We start from the raw sequence: 20,134 nt of genomic DNA, 5'->3' as shown, positions 1-20,134 counted from the left end.
TGGAAGTTTCTGAACTGCATATATTGTAGAGCAAAGTTTATTCTCATAGCCCTTTTAACATGCAGGCCAGAAAGACCAATGCACTTTTCCATTTGTTGCAAAGCCACCTTTCATCTTGCTTCAGACATAGAATCAACCTGCAGCAGTCCTTGTAAATAGTGAACAAGGAGGAAACCTTTCTGTATGGGTGGAATACTGACTAATCCCATACAGTCTCCAGAAAGCAGTTCTTGATCTGACGATAAGGAAAGTTTGTTCAGATTGCACTCAGACTATATTGTAATTATATGAGTGAAGCAGGGAAACTTTGAACCATTATTAAAATATCAACTACTTTTGTATCATCCATGCAACCATATTTTCTTTGGGGTTAGTTGGTTGTTACTCTGTGTTGTAACTAATGCACAATGGGTTCACTCCTGTTGTGCTGTTGTGCATGTACTAAGCCATTTCTCATCACTGTTTTCCATTTAGCTACATGGCTGGCTGGCTTTTTCACTTGACAGCACAAGCTTTTCGGTCCCAAAGGTGTATCTGGTGTTGTTTAGCTGACAAGGACCACATATACGTGCCTGCATGAATGTGTGCGTGAATGTATACATATGTGCACACACACACACATGTGTACACACTACAGGGACTGCACATCAAGTCTTGGGAAGAATTGCAGATTGTGGTCCTCTGGTTCATTTAAACTGAAGTCCTACATGCATTTATTATCTAACAAGTACCTGTAGAACTCATTTTCAGTAGGGAACCTAATAGTCTAAGACAGTGGTTCCCAACCTGTGGGTCGGGACCCCTTTGGGGGTCGAATGACCCTCTCATGGGGGTCGCCTAAGACCATTGGAAAACACCTATTTAATTACAGTTATGAAGTAGCAATGAAAATAATTTCATGGGTTTGGGTCACCACAACATGAGGAACTGTATTAAAGGGTCACGGCATTAGGAGGGTTGGGAACCACTGGTCTAAGATATGTAGGATTAAGTGGTGAGTGTTATTCTTTTTCTCCTTCCTCTTTTGTTCTCCTGATAGTTTTCTGAACCCAATAGATCTTCTTAAATCTGTAGCTGTTTCTCTTAAACCAAGGTAAATCCTAGCTATTCACATAGTAGCATTTATTTTTATTGAACAAGATAGTTAATTTCCACTGGTTGATTGAGTTAATTGGTTTTCAATTAATCATAGTAGGAACTGGAGGCTTTGCACCACTGTAGATAAAACATGTTGCTGTAACAGTGGCAATTGTACTTTAGGCAGTGAACTCAAAATAACTGTTGCTATTTTAAAGTAAGCTATTTGAAATGGAAAAAGTGACAAAAGTGAGAATGTCTGGTTTTTAAATAGATCTAATGTGTTTAAATCACATACATTTGGCAGTTGTTAATAGTTTGCTCTGCTTACTCAGGATATACTAATAAATTTCCTTATGCATGAAAAAATATTAATACCCGACATTCCACTTACAATATGAAATTAAAATGACTCTTTTTTAAAAAGCATTTGTGTACTAGTTTGTTCATGCTGGTAACTGTCTAGACAGTTGCCAGGGAAGCCATGCCCCTGGTTGCACCCTGCAGCATCTCAGTTTCATCTGCTGCACTACTAAGATATTCCTTCTGCATCGTTTCTGCAGCCACAATCCAAAGGAGTTTTTGGCTCACTCCCTCTCTCCCTTCTTCAGCATTTTCTCAGTTCAGACACTGTCAGTCCTATTTTACATCAAAGGCTACTCTTTCTCTCTTGCAGCCCAGCCTCAGAACAGGGTCATCCTTGGAGTCTTGCTGCATGCTTTGTTCAGTATGCCACAGATGCTGCTGCCAGATCTCAAAATGGGGTTCAGCTTCCTCCATCACAGAATACTTACAGAAGACATCAGAGAAGAATGGCCTTTCCATCCTTCCTCACCAATAACCAGGCTCATAATCTGTGCCTTCATCATATGTCATGCAGAACTTGAGAGCAGCTTCCCAGGAAAGCATGGCAAGTCTTAGCAACCATCAGAACTAAGAAAAAGAAACTTTTACACCCACCCACCTAGTGAAAGTCCTATAAATTTTCTGCTCCTCTAAAATATGCTTGCATGCATGCATTTAGACAAATTGTGATTTTTCTTCATATTATATTTATTTCTCATTAAGGAACCAAAGAAGTGGAAAAGGCATAGACATTTAGATTCATTGCATCTCACCCCATCCTCAGCCATTCAATGTGGAAATACTACTAAATCTGTTTGCCCGTTTTCTGTTTTCCACAGACTGGTTGACAATAGAGAGCACACATGAAAGAAGAGCAGTGACCTTCTTGAGAGTCAAAGTGGATCCTGCTAGATAAAAGGCCACTGGCTTAAACTAACTATAATAGAAAAAATGACAGGCAATGCAGAGGAGGAGGCAGAGCAGCAGGAAGGGGAGGGAGTATCATCATTGTCTTCATCAAGGCACAATATCTATACTTTCCCATGGAGCACACCATGAATTGATTCCTGGCATGAGGAGAACTTGCTTCTTCACTAAGAAAGAAGTGATATGGGAGGGACACCTTGAAAGAAATCCTTTCTTCACCAGAGGATTATGTAAAACCATGTGGAAATCCCATTTTACTTTCATAAGCAGGTTTCCAATTTGCTCTTTTACAACACTTAACTACCTGTTCCAATAGCCCACAAAGATCTCTGCAGTATCGTAGCCATCTTTCTAAGTAAAGAATGGCTAAGGGAGAACAAAGTAATGTGGTCTTATTCCTATGGATATTTTGAATGTGGGACTATAGACATGAGGCTGTGGGGAGCCTTAAGGATGCTGGAGTATTCACAAAGGTGTTTTTTTTTTAAGTACAAAATAATTATGCAAAGAAACCCTGTGGCTACCTTACCTAAAACTAAGCTAAGCCAACCACCTGCTTCTAAAAAATTATCTAAAATGTTTTAGCGTCCCTTTATGTGGATTCCCCCTCCCTGGTTTTTAGTCATTCCCCCACCCTTGCATTCAGCCAAATCCAATAAAAGGCCTTCAATTGTGTTTCTGTCCTGTCCTGTTTTGTTGGCAGCAGTTGCAGTCAGTTCAACATAGTTTGCCCTTATTATGCAAGGAAACTGCAAGGAAGGGCTCAAATGCATGAAACTGGCCTGTTGCTGTAAGATTTGGCCCTGCTCACTTTTTCCTCCAGTCCATTTCCCATTTTGTTGTTCCTTGCTTCCTATGCACTCTCCTTAAACCAGCAGCCTATAAGGCATAGAGAAGGATAGCCGAACGGGCCCTAAAGGGAAAGAATCAATTTTGAATACAATTGAGGTTGGTGAACAAAGTCAAGTGGTGGCAGCTGTCATAACCAGGAAGTCAGATATAATATATATATATTTTAAATCTTTAAAGTTTGAATATGCCTCAGTACTACAATCATTACGCCTTAGGTGATAAGACTTACATTATCCAATTTTGTTAGGATTCGGGTTCAGTTAACTCACCTGAATTCTGGCCTTCACCTTATCATGATACTGAACAACTTTAATTTATATCCTAACAACAAAAGTGGCTGGGGGGTACTAGAGTGCAACTCACACTGGGTGACACCTCAGAAGGGGGGTGACACCCGGTCACACCCTCCGGCTGTTCTGGGGTGAGAAGGCGCATGCACGTCTCTCCTGGCTTTGCCATATTGGCAGCCTCCTGAGTAAGGAGCCACTACTGTAGCAAAGGAGAAAGGCAAGCGCACTCCTCCAGGCTCCATTTTGATTGTGGCACACCTGCCCTTCTCCTAAGGAGGAGGCTGCCACCACAGTGAAGGAGAAGGGCAGGTGTGCCACTGCTGCTCCCCTCTTTTATTTCTTCTTTCTTCCTGAACATATGATTAAGCTACTGCAGTTTTTTTCTGTTCAGTTAAAAAGACACAACTAATTTATTTTTTTAATTAGATTATGAGTATATTCATCGTGTATAGTCTTAGTCTTTAGAATGCCCCAGCCAGATAACAGTATTTTTCCAGAAAAGAACTATTACTAGTTGTTTCAGAAAGTGTTAAATTTTTATGATGTACCTGAGGTACTACTGCTAAAATTAAGGAGTTGGGAATCTATACTTTCCCCACCTTTGTATAGAATTAACTAGATACCAATTTACACCTCTTTGTTAAGAGCAGCTGATTTGTCTACAAGTGAGACCACATTTACATCTTTTGTAATTAAGTTAAAAGGGGAAAAGACATTTTTCATCTACTGCAAATCACGAAGCAAATATTTAATGTTAAATGAGTTCAAATGTTAAAATATACACAATGCTGAAAGAAAAGAATAAGAAGTGATTCTATCATAATCTACTATGCTGAAATATTAGTAATCTCTTCTTCCATTAAGGGTTTTGTATTATGAAATAGAATAATTACTACTGTGTGTCTGATGAACATTAGATGTGAAAGCTCCATGACTAGAATAATCAATAGGAATAAAACTAGCTAATATCACTTGAATAATGATTATTGCTATTTCAGCTGGTGATAAGAGTAGGTATTAGTCCAATGTTAAAGAATGCTATGAGCCGGATTTATTTACATCCCACTCTACAAATTTAACTACATTGAAAAGGATACAATAAAATAGGTAGGATGGTATAAAGCACAGATTAAACCATTATGGAAGCTTGACACTTTAAAAGTTTCAGCAAATAAAAAAAAGTTCTTCACTTGCTGCCAAAATATCAATACTTAACCAACCTTAACAATAACAAACTGTTGTGGGACAATACAACTGGAAACCTTATACAGTACAGTCATCCCTCCAAGTCCACGGACTTGAATCCAGGGACTTGAAAATCCACAGAGGGATGACTGCATTAAACTTAATGGGGTGCATGCCTGGAGTGTGTGCCCTGTATACACACACCCCATTCAAGCAAGATTTGGAACCCTGCGAGTTCCAAGGGGTGACTGTATATCCCTTATTATTCTACTTTAAACTGTTATTGTCTGCATCCTATGGGATCCTGGGGTGTATGGTTTGGTGAGGCACCAGTGCTCTATGGCTATGAATGTAAAATATATGTGTGTATCTGCCTTCAACTTGCCTGTCGACTTAATGGTGACCCTATGAATTTCTTAGGGTTTTCTTAGGTAAGGAATACTCAGAGGTGGTTTTGCCAATTCCTTCCACTGAAATATAGCCGATTCCACTTGGTGTTCATTACCAGTCTTCCATCAAATACTAACCAGAGCTAACCCTGCTTAGCTTCCAAGATCAAATGCCCCTTCATTCAGTGGAAGAATTTGTTTGCATGGAACCATGGCACTTAAAGTAGAATATAGTGCTAGAATTGTGTGGTACAGAAGGGCCCCTGAAGATGTTGGGATATTTTAAAGTTGGAATACCACAGCTGAAAAGTTGGAAAACCATAAAGTAGAAACACCACCATAATCTCCAATTGTCTCAGTTTGTCAGGGACAGTCCCAGTTAATCCTCTGTCATCTCATTTTTAAAAGCTGCTTTTAAAATGTCCCAATTTGTCTCTCATCCTCCCACTTTCTCCTTTTCTTTGCATCTTACTTCAGTTGCTGCAGCCTGAGGTCAGAGTGTAAAAGTAGTCAGTAGCTCAGCAAGGGGAGAGGAACAGAAGAGACAGAATTTTGTCCTTCCCAGTAGGCTTAGGCAAAAGCAAACCGCTACACCCTCTCCTAGCATGTCTATTCTTCCTCATTCATAGTTTTGCCAACTCTGTTGTTCCTTGGCCACATGTGTCCCAGTTTTCATACGTGAAATGTTGGAATGTGTGCACCACATATGTCACTGCCTGGATCAAAGGAGCATTTTAAGTTAGTCATAGTACCCAGGAAGAAGTGGATTTTGTTAGTAAACAACAGGGCATGTTGTTGTTTTTTCTTATTCTGCTGTGTTTAGAGTATACTTCATTGGGCCTTTTGATTCTCACAATCACTGTTGACTGGTCTGAATTATTAAGACACACAAACTAGGAAGCGTAAAATCCCAGATGGCGTATGCCTGAGAATCAAGTTGAAGAGTGAAGAAGAGAAGAATGCTGGAGAAAACTGCTGAATTAAGTTCATTTAAGAAATAAAAAATATTCACTGGTCCCAGTTCTTAATCTGTTGCTTCCATTTTCACTGAGGTTTACACTATTTGCTAAGATTTTATCAGGTCGTAATAATGTCACTTGAATTGTAAATCTCTGTTATTTTTCCAGAACATAGAACAGGCTATAGCAACCTGCTAGACTGTTTGTAGTGGGGCAGGGAATAGTGTTTTCTTTTTCAAGCCAGACATTCTAAACCATAACTTCTAATATTACATAGATGAGTAATGGGACAAGCAACATCAGAGTATAGCCAAGCTGGTAAAAGTGAGTAATGTGGTCAAACACATAAGCTAGAAGAGGCTGCAGCCATTGTTTTTGCCTGTACCTACTGGGAAGGAAGAGATTCTGCCTTCAGATGAATTAATTAAATATAAACTACTTTTGCACTTTGAACTCGCTTTGTAGCCAATGAATTAAATGAAGAATGAAGGGGGAAACTGGGATATTTTAAGAGTAGCTAATCTGGTCTGTCCCTGCCAAATCAGGACAGTTCAAGCTATGTAAGCCATATATGTTGATAGCCATACATAGATGCTAGATGGCATTTAGCTTGATGAGTTGCAAGCCGTGAATAACTGTTTTACACAAATATGCTGCTTATGGCAACCAAAACTGTAAGAGTAGATTTGGCCTCCAATGAAGGTTGGCTCATTAACGTTTAACACAACAGTATCTGCATAGCATGCTGTTAAACACAAAGCTGGCAAAGTACAAAATAGTCCTTTGTGGTGATTCTAATTACTCAGATTCCCTTGCCCTCTTTCTACAGTACATATTGTGGGCTCAGTGTTCACAGAGGACAGAACTATTGTGGTAGCACTTTCATATTGCCCTTTATCAGAAGGATTTTATTTTCTAAATAAACCCAAGAAGCTCTTATTCTGGTGTGCACTGCAACATGTACATTTAAACTGCTCCCTGAAAATTTAATAAATAACCATTGTGATATGAAAGTAATTTTGTGTGTATTAGATAAAATTCAAAATGGAATGCACCTTTATTTTACTTTTACTTTTTAATTCTGCCTTGTATGATTTATCAGATTCCTTCACCATGACCTTACAGAACAAAATCTCTGCTCATTAATTCTCTGGAAAGATTCTAAATCCAGTAAGAAGCAGTGAAAGAGACCTAGTAACAGGATAATACAATTGAATGAAAAGTTGAAGGACAATAGAATGCATTGATTGTAAAACATCCCAAAGTAAACTGGTAGTTTTTACATTGGTTGGCCACATTCACTCCCATTTATCTTTTAAAAATGGTGATAATATGAGTTGGATTTTCAATCAATACTTTATTCCAGCCAGTAAACCTGTGCCTGTTAGGAGTCGCAAATAATAGTAAGTGATGCAAGAGAGCTTGTGTGGTGTAGGGATTTGAGCATTAGCTTATGAAACCTGGAGACCAGGTTTCGTATGTGAACTTAGCCATGGAAAACTGTTGGGTGACCTTGGACAAGCCACACTCTCTCAGCTTCAGGAAGGCAAAGGCAAAACTCCTATGAATAAATCTTGGGTTTGTCTTACTGTTCCTATAAATTGGGAATGACATGAAGACACATGACAACAACAAAATGCAAGAGAATGAAACATCCAGTTAGCTCTGCTCATGGCCTACACTGACACTGTAGTCCCAGCTAGAACAGACCACTTGAATCAGTTGATGAATAGTAAGTCAGCACTCATGTAAATACAATTGATCCAATAAATCTAATCTATTTGGGACTAGCAATTAGATTTAGATCCAGATATTTTCTCTCCCTGTAGAAGAATTTTATTCCCATTGTATTTTGTACCTGTTGAACTCAGTAGCTTTCATGGAGGCATGGGCCTTGCACAGAGTAGACCAGGCTCATGTTCTTTTCACTGTCATTCTTTCTCTGCTTGGTTGGCTTTTGGTGGGGAACAGGCAGAGAACTGTCAAAAAAATACTTCAAAGTAGTAAGATTTAAGGGCCTGACAGCAGCAGCAACCATAGAAAGAAATATTTAACGTATAATATATAAATGCCCAATGTGCATTACGTCTCTTGGTGAAAGGGTTCATGTGCAAATTAGAATGGTTCATGTGCATGATAATTTGTGAATAACAAAACTGGGTTTTAATTTTATATGCGAAATGCCACATGCTTTAGCACTGATGCCAGTAAAAGAAATAGATATTTCATGCATTGCCTAAACATGGACCAAAGTCTTAACATTCAGCATAATTTCTTTTCCTATTCAATGCCAATTATTCCCACTAATAAAAGTGGTCTTGATTACTTTTTAATTATTATATTGAACCAACCTGTAAGTAAATATTTATTGCATGAGTTCAGATAGATTCGATGCACTATTTTGGTGGCAGGTTGTGTTTATACAAAGGTGGCAGGTTGTGTTTTTTTGGAAACAGAGAAATTTATCTGCATCTTCTTCAGGGCCAAGGCCCTTAAATGTCATCTTCTTGGTGCTCTGCATGAAGTGTGTGTGTGAGAGAGAGGAGAGGGATTAACCATCATACTATATGATAAAAATTCATCTCATTTTCTTTTCTCCCCAATTTCCAGAGGTTTTTAGTGATTCATCATCAAAAACTGAACTATTTATCTTAGATTTCATAAATAACACTGAGATTATTATGAAAACAGCTTGCTGATAAATAAGGCTTTTCAATTGCTTCTGTGACTGCCATAGGTAGGTCTATACTGGAAAATGGCAACAGCTTCAGCAAACTGGCTTGTGTGTGTATGTTTAATCTTTCAAGTAAAATCTGTAACACTACATTTCTTTGCTTATGAATATGCCAGAAACAGTATTTACTGTAAAGCTTCTGCTGTGATGCTTCTGAATTTACAGTGTTGCAAAACATTCATAATAACTATCAAATAGTTCACCAATGCCTGGATTCAGCCGAGTGGAAGAGACAGTATATACTCAGTCATCAACTTTTTCTGGAACTAAATCTAAGCAATTCCACAGGGGAAAGTAAATATTTGAAGAAATGCAAAGTTATTTTTTGATTTAATGTTGTTCTTGCTCTATACTCTGTAGCCAGTTGGGTTTGGGTTTTTTTTTTTATAAGATAGGTTATTTTCTGCAGACATTTATGAGAAAGCTCATGATTAAAAAGTTATGATTCTGTACTGTGATCTTATCTAGCATATTTCATAGCTACACAATATGAATTTTTAATAAAATGCCTCAACTTCTGTTGGCCAAGTTAGCTAATACTGTCATTAAACTATGATGACTAAGTGGGCTGCACCTTTAAGGAAACCTATGTATTATTTCAGCAACTCCATGTTTGCCAAGGTAGTGCCAAGCAGAGACTGAGTTGTTGGAGTTGGGATTCTTGTGCTTGCTGATTCTTCCCTCTAGATGCCTTAGTCGGTTGGTTTTCCCTCAGCTGGCCTTACATTCACTTTGACAGCCCAGATGAGCAGTTGGAAATGATATCTGAATGTGTGCATAGAAGAAGTACTAGGTAGATTGTGCCCAGTTCCTTTCCCCAGTTTTCCCCTGCCTGGACCACTTTGGTCTGAATTTCAGAAGGAATCATTGAGAATCAAGATGGTTTGCTTCTGATATAGCTCTGTTTTTAAAGGAAACAATACATGAAGTAGATGCAAGATAAAGATTCTGGCCCAAGTCTGGTTGGAACTTTATGTTTGCACTGGCTGTTGTACAGTTTACCAGCTAACACAAACAGATTTCAGAGGCCTTCTTACACAAGCATTCCCCTGCTGGTATTCTCTAGTATTCGCAGAATGATGCTCAGGCAGAAACCATTCTCCTCACATCTGTCTGGTTGCTTTACTTCTCTTTACAGTCCCACAGAGCTATGTCTGTGAAGTGTTACTCTGCTTTAGCTCTCCGGAGGATTATGGCCTCTGCTTAGCTGCCATCTGTCTTCACCTCCTTTTATTTTTCTGTGATTCAACAAATGTACCATGCACTTACTCTGTTTTGTGATATTAAGATAATTTAAGTACCACTCAGCCATCTTGTACTATACTTTACATTTGTAAATATATTGGCCTTTGGGCCAAATCACATACACTCTCATAGTATTGCTTTCTAATGTGGTAACTTTGCACTTTGGGAGGAAATCTTTTGCAGTTACATTATCTGTGGCAGGTCATTGCCTTGTCCATTAACACCTTGTTTCTGCATTTATTTATCTCAGCGTGCTGTTATTCTACTTTGAATGCTTTATACTTAAGAACTCTAGATAAACAATTTAGTGACATTTTCTTTTTCCTTCTATCTTAAAAAGAAGGCTGGTGGTCTTTGGGTGAAATGCAAGTAATTTTATTTTGTTCACCAAAATAGCCAAGATGTAGATTAATTAACATTTGTTCTCCATTTCTACTGCCTTTCTGGTTAAAGAATATTCTGTGCAAGGTATTAGGAGCCCTGAATGAAAGATAAATGAAAGAAAGGACATAAAACATAGGTTGTGTTAAGTCCTATTACAGGTTGATGTACCTAATTTTAAGGAACTAGCTGGGGATTCTGGGATTTCCCATCTGCAGGGGGAGAATTAGGCTTAAATCACTGAATCTGTACTTCACGGCATTTACCTGGGGCCATGTTCTTTGCATAGTCAGACAGTTAAATTTGGCTTTCAAGTGTGCAGCCAGGGCTCAATATCTATCTATTGCTGTGAATAAATGCCACTTCTTACACTGTCACAGGCAGTCAGTACTCCACTTGAATAATAATAATGAGATATGCTGTCGGGCATCATAGAGGTACATTTTGCCCAACAAATCTAGTTCATTGGTCAGCTCCAAGGTTGAGTAACTTAGCAGAAATTCTGCTGTATAGTGGTCATAAAACTAGTAACTTTTCCTGTGCTTTTGGAAAATTGCATGTTTGATAAATCTAACCCCCTAAATTTTGAGAACCACGCATCACAGCTTCAGTCTCTAGAAAGGCTGTAGAAATGAGAGCATGAAGAGAGAGAAGCAGGAGGTCTTTCTCTTAACTGTTAAACTTGCCTTATAATTGGCTTTGCAAAGGTGATGGGGAGAGAAAGCTTTGATTAGTTGTTTCCCTAGAGCTAAGGAAACTTATATGAAGCTTGGGCTTGAAACCAATTATTTACATTTCTATGGAAAATGTCATTATTAGTAAATTTTGCTCTCTAATAGTTATTCTAATGTGCTTTGGGATAGCTTTGCATGGTTCAGTAATGATGTTGTAGGAATTTTAACTCAAAGCACATTTTTAAAAGAGGGAAAATAACCTGAATATAATCATCTAGCACATAGCCTCTTTGGGGCAGCTCATAATCCCCTTTTGCACCACGGGGATTTCCTTATACGGCCAGGACTGACCAAGAAATCCTGATGGCTGTACTACATGGCTCAATAAAAATGTCAGGACATTGGGCACTCACTCTCAAAAAGTCAAATTTCAAATTATGTAATCATTAGTAGAGGGTAAACATGCCAGTATGCTACTACAGTTGGCCCTCCTTATCCACTGATTTTTTTATCCACTGATTCAAGCATCCACAGCTTGAAAATATTCCAAAAAAGTATACATTTCAAGTATCAAACCTTAATTTTCCCATTTTATATAAGGGACACTATTTTGCTATGCCATTGTATTTAATGGGATTTGAGTATACACGGATTTTGTTATTCACGGGGGTTCCTGGAACCAAACCCCAGCGGATAACCAGGGTCCACTGTAGTTTACATAGAGCATTGATGTGACCACTTTATACACAGCATCAGGAGAAGGAGGAGAAACCATCTGACCTGGAGAAAATGTGAGTTTTTTGACAGCCTACCTGATCATCTCTCTGGACAGGTGCCCATCAAACAGTTAACCCACATACCTAGTGGGTTGGAATGATTGGCATTATATTGGTGCATTGCTATTGCTTGATCTAAACAGCTTTCCTGCCTCTACTGATGCAGATCAATGTTATGGTTTTCAGTGATGGTAACAATCATAGTATGCAATAGCATCTTGTATTACACCAAGGCTTGGTTTTCATTGCCACCATAAGCTTGTCTCCATCATGACCCTCCCTTGGAACCGGCTTTCTGTAGTAAAGAAATGATTTGTAGCTGGGGAAGCCTATTGTGACTCTGCAGGTATGGACCTTTAAGGCACCTGTGACCTCTGCAGAGTAAAAGACAGAAAGGAAAATGTGGTGGTGGTCTGAGGAAGCTGAGCCATCTAGACTTTTAAGAAAGGCTCTCAGGAGGATGTTTCTGCAAGACTGAATCAGTCTCCTGCTGAGGGCTTGGTCTCTACTTGGGATAATCCAGGCTGTCTGAGGGATTCCCCCCAAAGGTCCATGAACCAGTCAAAGAATCCCATCAGCCTCTCCCTATTCTTATGATCAAAGGAAGATGAAATGGCAGAGTTAGTGTGATTAGGAGGCAAATGGCAGAAGAGCTAGGGGAAGCAGGGAAGTAATCTTTGTTGGCACAAATCTGCCAAGATGACATTTTTGTTTGTTTGATTTGGTTTGGGTTTTTGTGTGCTCTACACTGGCTAAGTTTGGTGTGCAAAAACGGGGATCTAAGATGCTTGCCTCTTTTCTGATGTAAATGCCATAGTTTAACAACGTCCAACATAGATGGAACTGGATTAGGGCCCACTCTTGGCTGTGTCCCCCCCCCCCAACTTGTGTTGCCTGAAGAGACAAATGAAGTGGAAATGGGTGGATTGACACAGACACCCTTAATCCTTGCCCATCTTGACTACTGGACTCTCCCAGGTTAGTCACTGTGTTTTTGAAGTTTTGCAGGACCCTCGCTGCCTTCTTGGAGGAATGGGTGAAACTAAACAGAGATTTCATGGCTTTGGATAATTACTGCCTATGCCGGCTCTTCCAGTTTGGGGCAAGGAGTTGGAGTTTGTGGTGGTTTTGAACAGTGTCCCTGGTACTAATCATTTAGACCAATTCTAATCCAGTCTGGTAGTCAGATTTGGGACAAACCCAGGTTGGGTCAGCATGTTAGATGACATATTGAGGAAGAAGATGGGGAGGGGAGAAGCGTTGGCTCTTGAGAACATCTTCCAGCTGCCATGATCATTCGCCACGGCTAGACCTTCTCCCTGAGGGGAAAGAGCAGCCTAGGACCCTTCCCGCCCTTGCTCCTCTTCCTGGAAAGGGGAGAAGGGTGGCCATGGGCTCCAGAGGACTCTGCTGCCTGCAGGGAAAATGGGGGCCCCATTCCTTTTGCAGCTGCAGAGGCTGCCTCAGCCCCGGAAGGCTGAAGGGAGTCTTCGGATTTGGCTCTGTCTTCTGAGCTTGAATCCAATGCCCGGCTGGATGCTCTTCTGGGATCCCAGGGTGAGCCCCTCTTTCTCTGTGAACCGGGAGGGCTGCATCCACACTGGAGCAATAACCCGGTTTGGCACCGCCTTAACTCTTTTCAGGCTCAAGGCTATGGAATTCTGGGTGTTGGAGTTTGTTGTGGGGCCCGGAGCGGAACAAACTCCAACTCCCAGAATGCCATAGCCTTGAGCCAAAAAGATAAAGTGGCGCCAAACCGGGTTATTGCTCCAGTGTGGATGCTGCCAGTGGTCCAAAGGGAGAAGGCAGTCAGGGAGGAGGAGGAGGAGGAGGAGGAGGAGGAGGAGCTGCACCCCGAGTGACTGCGAGAGAAAGGGAAGGAGGCGGCGGCGGCGAGGGAAGGCAGCGCAAGAGGCAGGCGGAGGGCAGGCGCGGGGCGAGGTAAACAGACGACTCCCGCTCTCCTGCCGGCGCTTCTCTCTCTCGCGCGCTCTCTCTCTCTCTCTCTCTGGCTCTCCTTCCTTCTCCTTCTCCTTCTCTTTCTCTGCCATTGTTCTCTGGCCCTCCTCCGCCTCTCTTCTTCCCTGCCTTCCTTTGGGCGCCCAGAGGGGCTCTCTCACCCGGCGCCTCTGCCGCTCCTGGGGCCATGGGGGCGGGAGCAGGGGAGCCCCCTGGGCCCCGGGACTGAGCCCCAGGAGCAGGAGCAGGAGCAGGAGCAGGAGGCGGCGGCTTGGCGGGCGGATCCGGCGATGCTTCAGCCCGGCAAGGGAAGGCAGGCTCCCGGCGAGGCAGGTAAGCGGAAGGGCACCCAGCCTCAGAGGGAGGGAGGGAGGGAGGGAGGGGCCGTCGGGGCTTCTTTTCCTTTCTTGGTCCCGTTTGCCGGAGGCAGAGGGGCTGGAGGTGGCTTTGGGGGGCTTGGGGCACCTGACGAGGAGGAACGGGGGCCAGAGGCAGGGCTCCCTCCTCCTCCTCCTCCTCCTCCAGGCGTCCTCCTTTTCCCGGACCGGGCAGGCGGGCTCCCCCAGGTCCTCGGTCGGGTGGCCGGGATGCGGGTTTGGCCCCGTCCTCCCTGCTTTCGGGAAGGTCCACCCTTCCTTCCGCAGTGCCCCGTCCTCCTTCGGGGCTCTCTGCTTCCAGGGGCCGGAGGGGAAGGGCAGCCAAGGGACAGGCAGGCAGAGAGCCCCTCGCCCTCCCGCCCTCCTCCCGCCTGGGAAGGGCCCCTGTCTGCCCCGGCTGCCCTGGACAGCCTCCCGCTTCAGCAGCAGAAGGAGGAGGAGGAAGGCTGGCCGGCCGGCCGAGGGGGAGGGGAGAGCCCCCGGGGCCCCTGGCTTTCGCGGGTCCTTCAGGGAGTTGGCGGAGGGAGTCGGGCTCTTCTGGCCCCCTGCCTGGGGTTCCCTGGGCCCCTTCGCCGGGGGAGGGAGGAAGGAAGGAAGGAAGGAAGGAAGGAAGGAAGGAAGGGCAGCCCCAACTTGGCCGAGGTTCGGGGCATCCTCCTCTGCAGAAGGGTCTGCTCTTTGGGTGTCCCCACCTTCCTTCCTCCTTCTCTTTCTCCTTCTTCCTCCCCTCCTTTTGTAGTATTGATCTGCTAAAGCATCCCCAAAAGGCAGAGGGGTCAAAGGGGCGAACGGGGAGGAGGAGGAGGAGGAGGAGGAGAGGAGGTCCCCCTTCGCCTGGCAGTCAGTGCCTTTGCTAAGGCGGGAGCCTGAAGGCGAAGGGAAAGTCAGTGGAGACGGGGACCCTGGGACTCCCAAGGAAGAGCAGGCTGGCACTGCCCTTGTCTTGGGTTGCCACAGAAGAAGAGCCCCCCTTGTGTGCCTGGAGTGGGGCGGAGCAGTGGGGGAGCCTGAGCTGCGGTACATATGGCCAGAGCTTTTGTACATTTCTGTCAGCTTCTGTGGGTTTCTATATATGCTCTATAAAGCCCATGCTCCCAGAATGTGGCAGAGACAGAGCCATTTCTCTGATTTGCAACAAACAGATGAAGGGCTGCGCTGCAGAAAGAGCAGAGATCAGGGCACCTCTGAGACCAAATGCTTTGCTAAATATTAAAACTTTGCCTATGGCTCATTGAAACTCCTTGAGTGTATGCCCCAGAGAAGCAGCACATTAATGGTTGGAAGTCATATAGAAGAAGAAGAAGGAGGAGAAGAGGCTTTCCTTTGGCTTTGTTGCTGCGCATCAGAACAACACCAGAGGTGATCTCTGAATGAGATTCCTGAGGAATTTCTCCTCCAGAGCCAAGCCTTTTTTTAACCACAGTAGTTAAAAGAAAAACTGCCCTGCCGTAACACACTTTCCAAATCCCCTGGAAGAAAGAGAGAGAAAGTTAGTGGCTTTTCGTGATGCCAAGCCCAGTGCCAAGAGTAAAGCCTTGTTTCCAACCCAAATGTCAGTTCATTCATGGCTCTGCTTCTCCCTCCCTCTCCTCCTCTTCCACCCCTTTTTGGCAGATGCTAACTTGCTTCTTCTCAACATTAACAGTGTGATTAATATGAATCGAAGCATTTTTACAGATAATCCAGTAGATGCTGCTGCAGAGCAAAGGAAACATCGTTTTATTTGTCGGGAGAGAGAATGAGAGAGAGAGAGAGCTGTGCAATGAGAATATAAAAACTCAAGGAAAAAATAACAATAACCCTTAAACATTGCTGATCCGGCGTACGGAGGCTGCTGATTGAAGAGTAACGTGAGATCATTAGATTTTCATGCCGTTCTGTAGGGTGTTATTAAAGCTGAAGCCACACTTGCGAATGATCACAGTTCGGCTAGGCAGCGATAGCACGTCTGCTGTTTTAAATTGTAAAATCAGTTTACTGTACATTACTATGCAGAACATTTCATCGCTGAATACTAAAGGCCTTTAACATGCAAATTTTCCCAGAGGAAGAGCTGGAATGGCACCCTCTTAAAAGAATAATGCCCCGCTTCCTTATAAAGAAATATGTACCCCGCCTGCCAACGCCAAGGAAAATATTAAGAAATTTTTAAAAAACCGTGGACCCTAAATTAATAAAACTGACATCCGCAAACGGTTGTCTTCCGGTGGGATATTTAGTGCGTAACTGAGCGGCCTGTAGAACAATCCAAAAGCATAAATTGTTAACTGGAGACGGTCCTTCTCCACAAAGATTAGAAATGAAAATGTGAGGCTGTCAGTGGAATATAAAATGGAGCAAGAAACACAAAAAGCAGGATTTCGTCTCAGGAAAGAATGGATAAAAAGGGAAGTGTATGGGGTGTGTGCATATGTGTATATGTGTGTGTGTGTTTCATTCTGTAGTATGCCATGCTGCAATTCTTGTGCTAGCGATCAGTGATAACATGACAAAGCAAACCCAGAGAGTTTCAGTGTACAGCCACTTACTGTTGCAATTCCAGGCAACCACTGACCTCTATCTGTGGAAATATTTATTTTTGGCAATGATCCTCAAACCATCAGATTCCAGCTTCAAAAACAGTTAAGAATGATTTAAGACGGGACGTAGGCATACTTAAAATGCAATAATCTGTTACTTTTCTAAACTGTTTGTTGTGATTTCTGTGTAGTTAAGCATCTTTATTAGATAGATTCAAAGAGCTTGGCTTAAGATGTTGTTGGATCACAGCGGCATCTTCTTGATAGTGCGCAGGCTTTTGTTTTTGTGCTTTTAAAAATTAACACCGTGTGTATTTCTCACTGTGTCTTTCCTAAAGTGTTTGCTTGTAATTGCAAATATTCAAACTGTTTCCCTTGTAGCGTGTTAAACTAGTTCTGTGGAAGCTTTTTGGCAACTCTGTATCTTCATAGGCACAACTGCACAAAGCTAGTTTTATCCCAAAAAGATGTTACTAGTTTACCATAAATATAGAAAGTAAAAGATATTTGCATTTACACCAGATTTCTACTGAAGTTAATGTTCTCTTTAGTGCTGTCTCATTTGAGGTATGTGGATATATATATTATATGCTTATGTTGTACCTCTAAATATTACAAAGAACTGTAATACATGGATTTATTTGTTCATTTTTGGTAGCAGAAGCTGTTTTGATTACTGGTGTGTTTATTACTTCCCAATCATTTATCATTCACTTCTTATTGCTGCCCTCCCTTACATGTTCATAGAGAATTTCCAGGAGATAAAAGACTTATTTGAACTGCTGACGTGATAACATTCAGAATATTTAATTGGTTCTTCATAGGTTGTGATATTAATTTCACACACATACACAAATCAAGGCCTAGTGCTGATTTTCTTTTTAAAAAAATATTTATTTTTGTATGACGTACCAACAAAACAAATGAAGGATATTTCAGCAAGCAATTTTGTGTGTGTGTGTGTGTGTGTACATATGTGCATGCACATATGCCTATACATCGAGGCAATTACTTTTTGAAAGATATGGAGATATCTATTTGTATAGTCGAGATGACTGTCTCTCAGTCACATCAATGCATTGTGTTGAGTTTGGTGATTTCTGTATTGCAAGGCAAATATAAAGTGTAGATTTTCCATGACAGAAATAAATGATACCCTGTACATATAATCCCCAATTTTGCTTTGCACCCGTTAACTCAAATGCATCTTTCCCATGGAATGGGAGAAATAAAAAGAGCGCTTGTTCATAGCATATATGCGCAGCACAATGTTAATTTTTAAATTAGATTTTTTTAAAAAAGTATACAAGGTTACTTTACAAGGTTAGTAATGCATTAGCTCTTGTTATTGAACATTTGTGTTTACCTGTACAGAGCTTTTAAGATTTCCAAAGATGACAACCTTTACTGTTTCAGAATTCAATTAATAGTTTCACTACTGTTTACAGTTCATGTAAAATTTACATCATGCACGAGAGGATTCAGTATGATGTAAAAATCTGTAAGAATCTGATGCAAAGGAAACTTATATAACTCATAATTGCTGGAAGCCAGTCTTACCTGAATAATTGCAGCTTGTTTCGGATTGTTGTTAATTTGATTTGTACTGCAAATGAAAGCTTTCTCCAATAATTTTCATTTTGTTTTGTGGTAAAGATGTTCTTCCCAGTATTGAACTAAACCTAAGTAAAATGTCAGAGCATTGCAGTGAAATTTACTATTATGGCTTGCTTGTACAGTATTCAGAATTTATGTTCAGCTGAAAATGATCATCAACAGAGTATTCATCTGAGCTCTTTTCACGTAGATATGACTGTAAACAGACATTTTCATTCATTCATCTAGGTTGCATTTTAACTGTACATTTGATTTAAATAATTAGTAAGGTTTTTTTTGTATAAGTTAACACCCTTATGCATTTATTTATCTATATTTATTTAGAAAAAGTATAGAAATATAATCTGAAATATATTGTTTGAATAATTTTGGGTATCAGACTTCCCTTTGGGAAAGGTTCTCCTTTTGGAAAGGCTATATTAGGGGATATAGTAAGAACTCTCAGAGTGACATCTCTCATTTCTTATCTTTAGCCAATAATTAACCCTAAAAAGGGCCCGTAGATGCCATCAAAGCATCAGGACAGCTAGAGACTGGCACACAATCTTAGCTTTTCTGTAAAAAACGCTGTACTAAAAATGTATTTAAAAAGCACATACACGAATATGTTTCCTTTCCTCTTATCTTGATGAGCTCTTCAATGCAATATATGAATACTTTGATTCTTTAATAACATTATGAAATATCATTTTTGAGCAATGTTAAAGAACTGGAAATACTCCTAGTCATCAGCATCATACTAAGGGAAATGAAGAATGCACAAAATACATATACTTCTGTTATGCAAGTCCTTTGTGTTGCTGAGAATAAATGTTTTAAATGTTACCTTGCTTAGATGTGTTTTGTAACCTGTGCAGTATATGAATGCATGACTTCAAATTTATAGTGTATAAATGCTTGCTAGTTCTTGCTCTAACCCTAGTGATGATGCACAAATGTGTGCATATCTATACAGAACATCACACATAGTCTCTAGAGGTCACTAGAATGTAAGGAATGGACATCATTCTCTGCCAAGGGGCCCATGTCCTAGTTCTCACCATCTTAAAAAAAGGTAAAGATGCTACAAATGAACAAAATCATTAATTAGAGTTAACAAAGAGATACTGAGAATGTGTCATGTTTGTCATGTTGCAGAAATGAATTTAATTTGTTTTGGGCAAAAGCCTGATATATGTTCATAAGTGTAGGAAGAACTTTGATAAAAAAAGTAAGTAGTAATTTTATTGTAGTCTGTTAACACTATACTTGGAGACTGGTTGATTTTTTTAAAAAGCAAATTAATAACAAGGATGAGACATACTTTTTAAAGATCCTAGAAAATGAGGAAGGGTAGTTAAGAAACATGGGCACTGTTTCCCCCCCCCTTTTTTTTTTCTTTTATTTCACAGGTTTAATTAGGGAATACATTGTGTTTTTAAATTAATTGATGCTTTAGCAGCATTCAGTTGTAGTCTGTATTGATAGGGACTTTATAAAGTCCACCCTTGACTGGGCAGGGATTTGAAATATAGGCTGCCATATTCTTGTATAATAAACACAGAAACGTTTTACTGTAGGATAATAATAATAATAATTTGTTTTATTTATATATCGCTATTCCAAAGATCATAGCGGTGAACAGCAAGTAAGCTAATTAGCAAGTAAGCTAATTTGCCCCTAACAGTCTGGGTACTCATTTTAGCGACCTGGGAAGGATGCAAGCCTGAGTCGAGCTGTTGCCCTTTTGCTGGTCTTGAACTCGCAACCTTGTGGTTTCGAGTGAATGGCTGCAGTACAGGCATTTAACCACTGCGCCACCAGGGCTCCCTAGGATGTTCAAACTGCT

The 20,134-nt window shown here is 41.1% G+C and overlaps 1 protein-coding gene across 7 annotated transcripts in view; it reads left to right on the top strand.

Annotated features, from left to right (window-relative positions):
• The window catches only part of TENM2 (teneurin transmembrane protein 2), a 1,152,237-nt gene that overhangs the window by 445,986 nt on the left and 686,117 nt on the right, over positions 1-20,134 (top strand). Inside the window, exon 1 of one of the 7 annotated variants that reach the window (XM_089531999.1) lies at positions 14,073-14,126. The exons of the other annotated variants lie outside the window; for them this stretch is intronic. Within the exon in view, the coding sequence (XP_089388125.1) occupies positions 14,084-14,126 (43 nt within the window). The 5' untranslated portion in view covers positions 14,073-14,083. Of the gene's footprint in view, positions 1-14,072; positions 14,127-20,134 lie in introns of those variants that run through there. 7 annotated transcript variants of the gene reach the window in all.

The sequence above is a fragment of the Sceloporus occidentalis genome, unplaced genomic scaffold, assembly GCF_023333645.1.
Source record: "Sceloporus occidentalis isolate IW3139 unplaced genomic scaffold, rSceOcc1.0.p SCAF_1, whole genome shotgun sequence".
NCBI lineage: Eukaryota > Metazoa > Chordata > Lepidosauria > Squamata > Phrynosomatidae > Sceloporus > Sceloporus occidentalis.
Note: the sequence above shows the minus strand (reverse complement) of the source record. Positions and strands in the feature narration are given on the sequence as shown.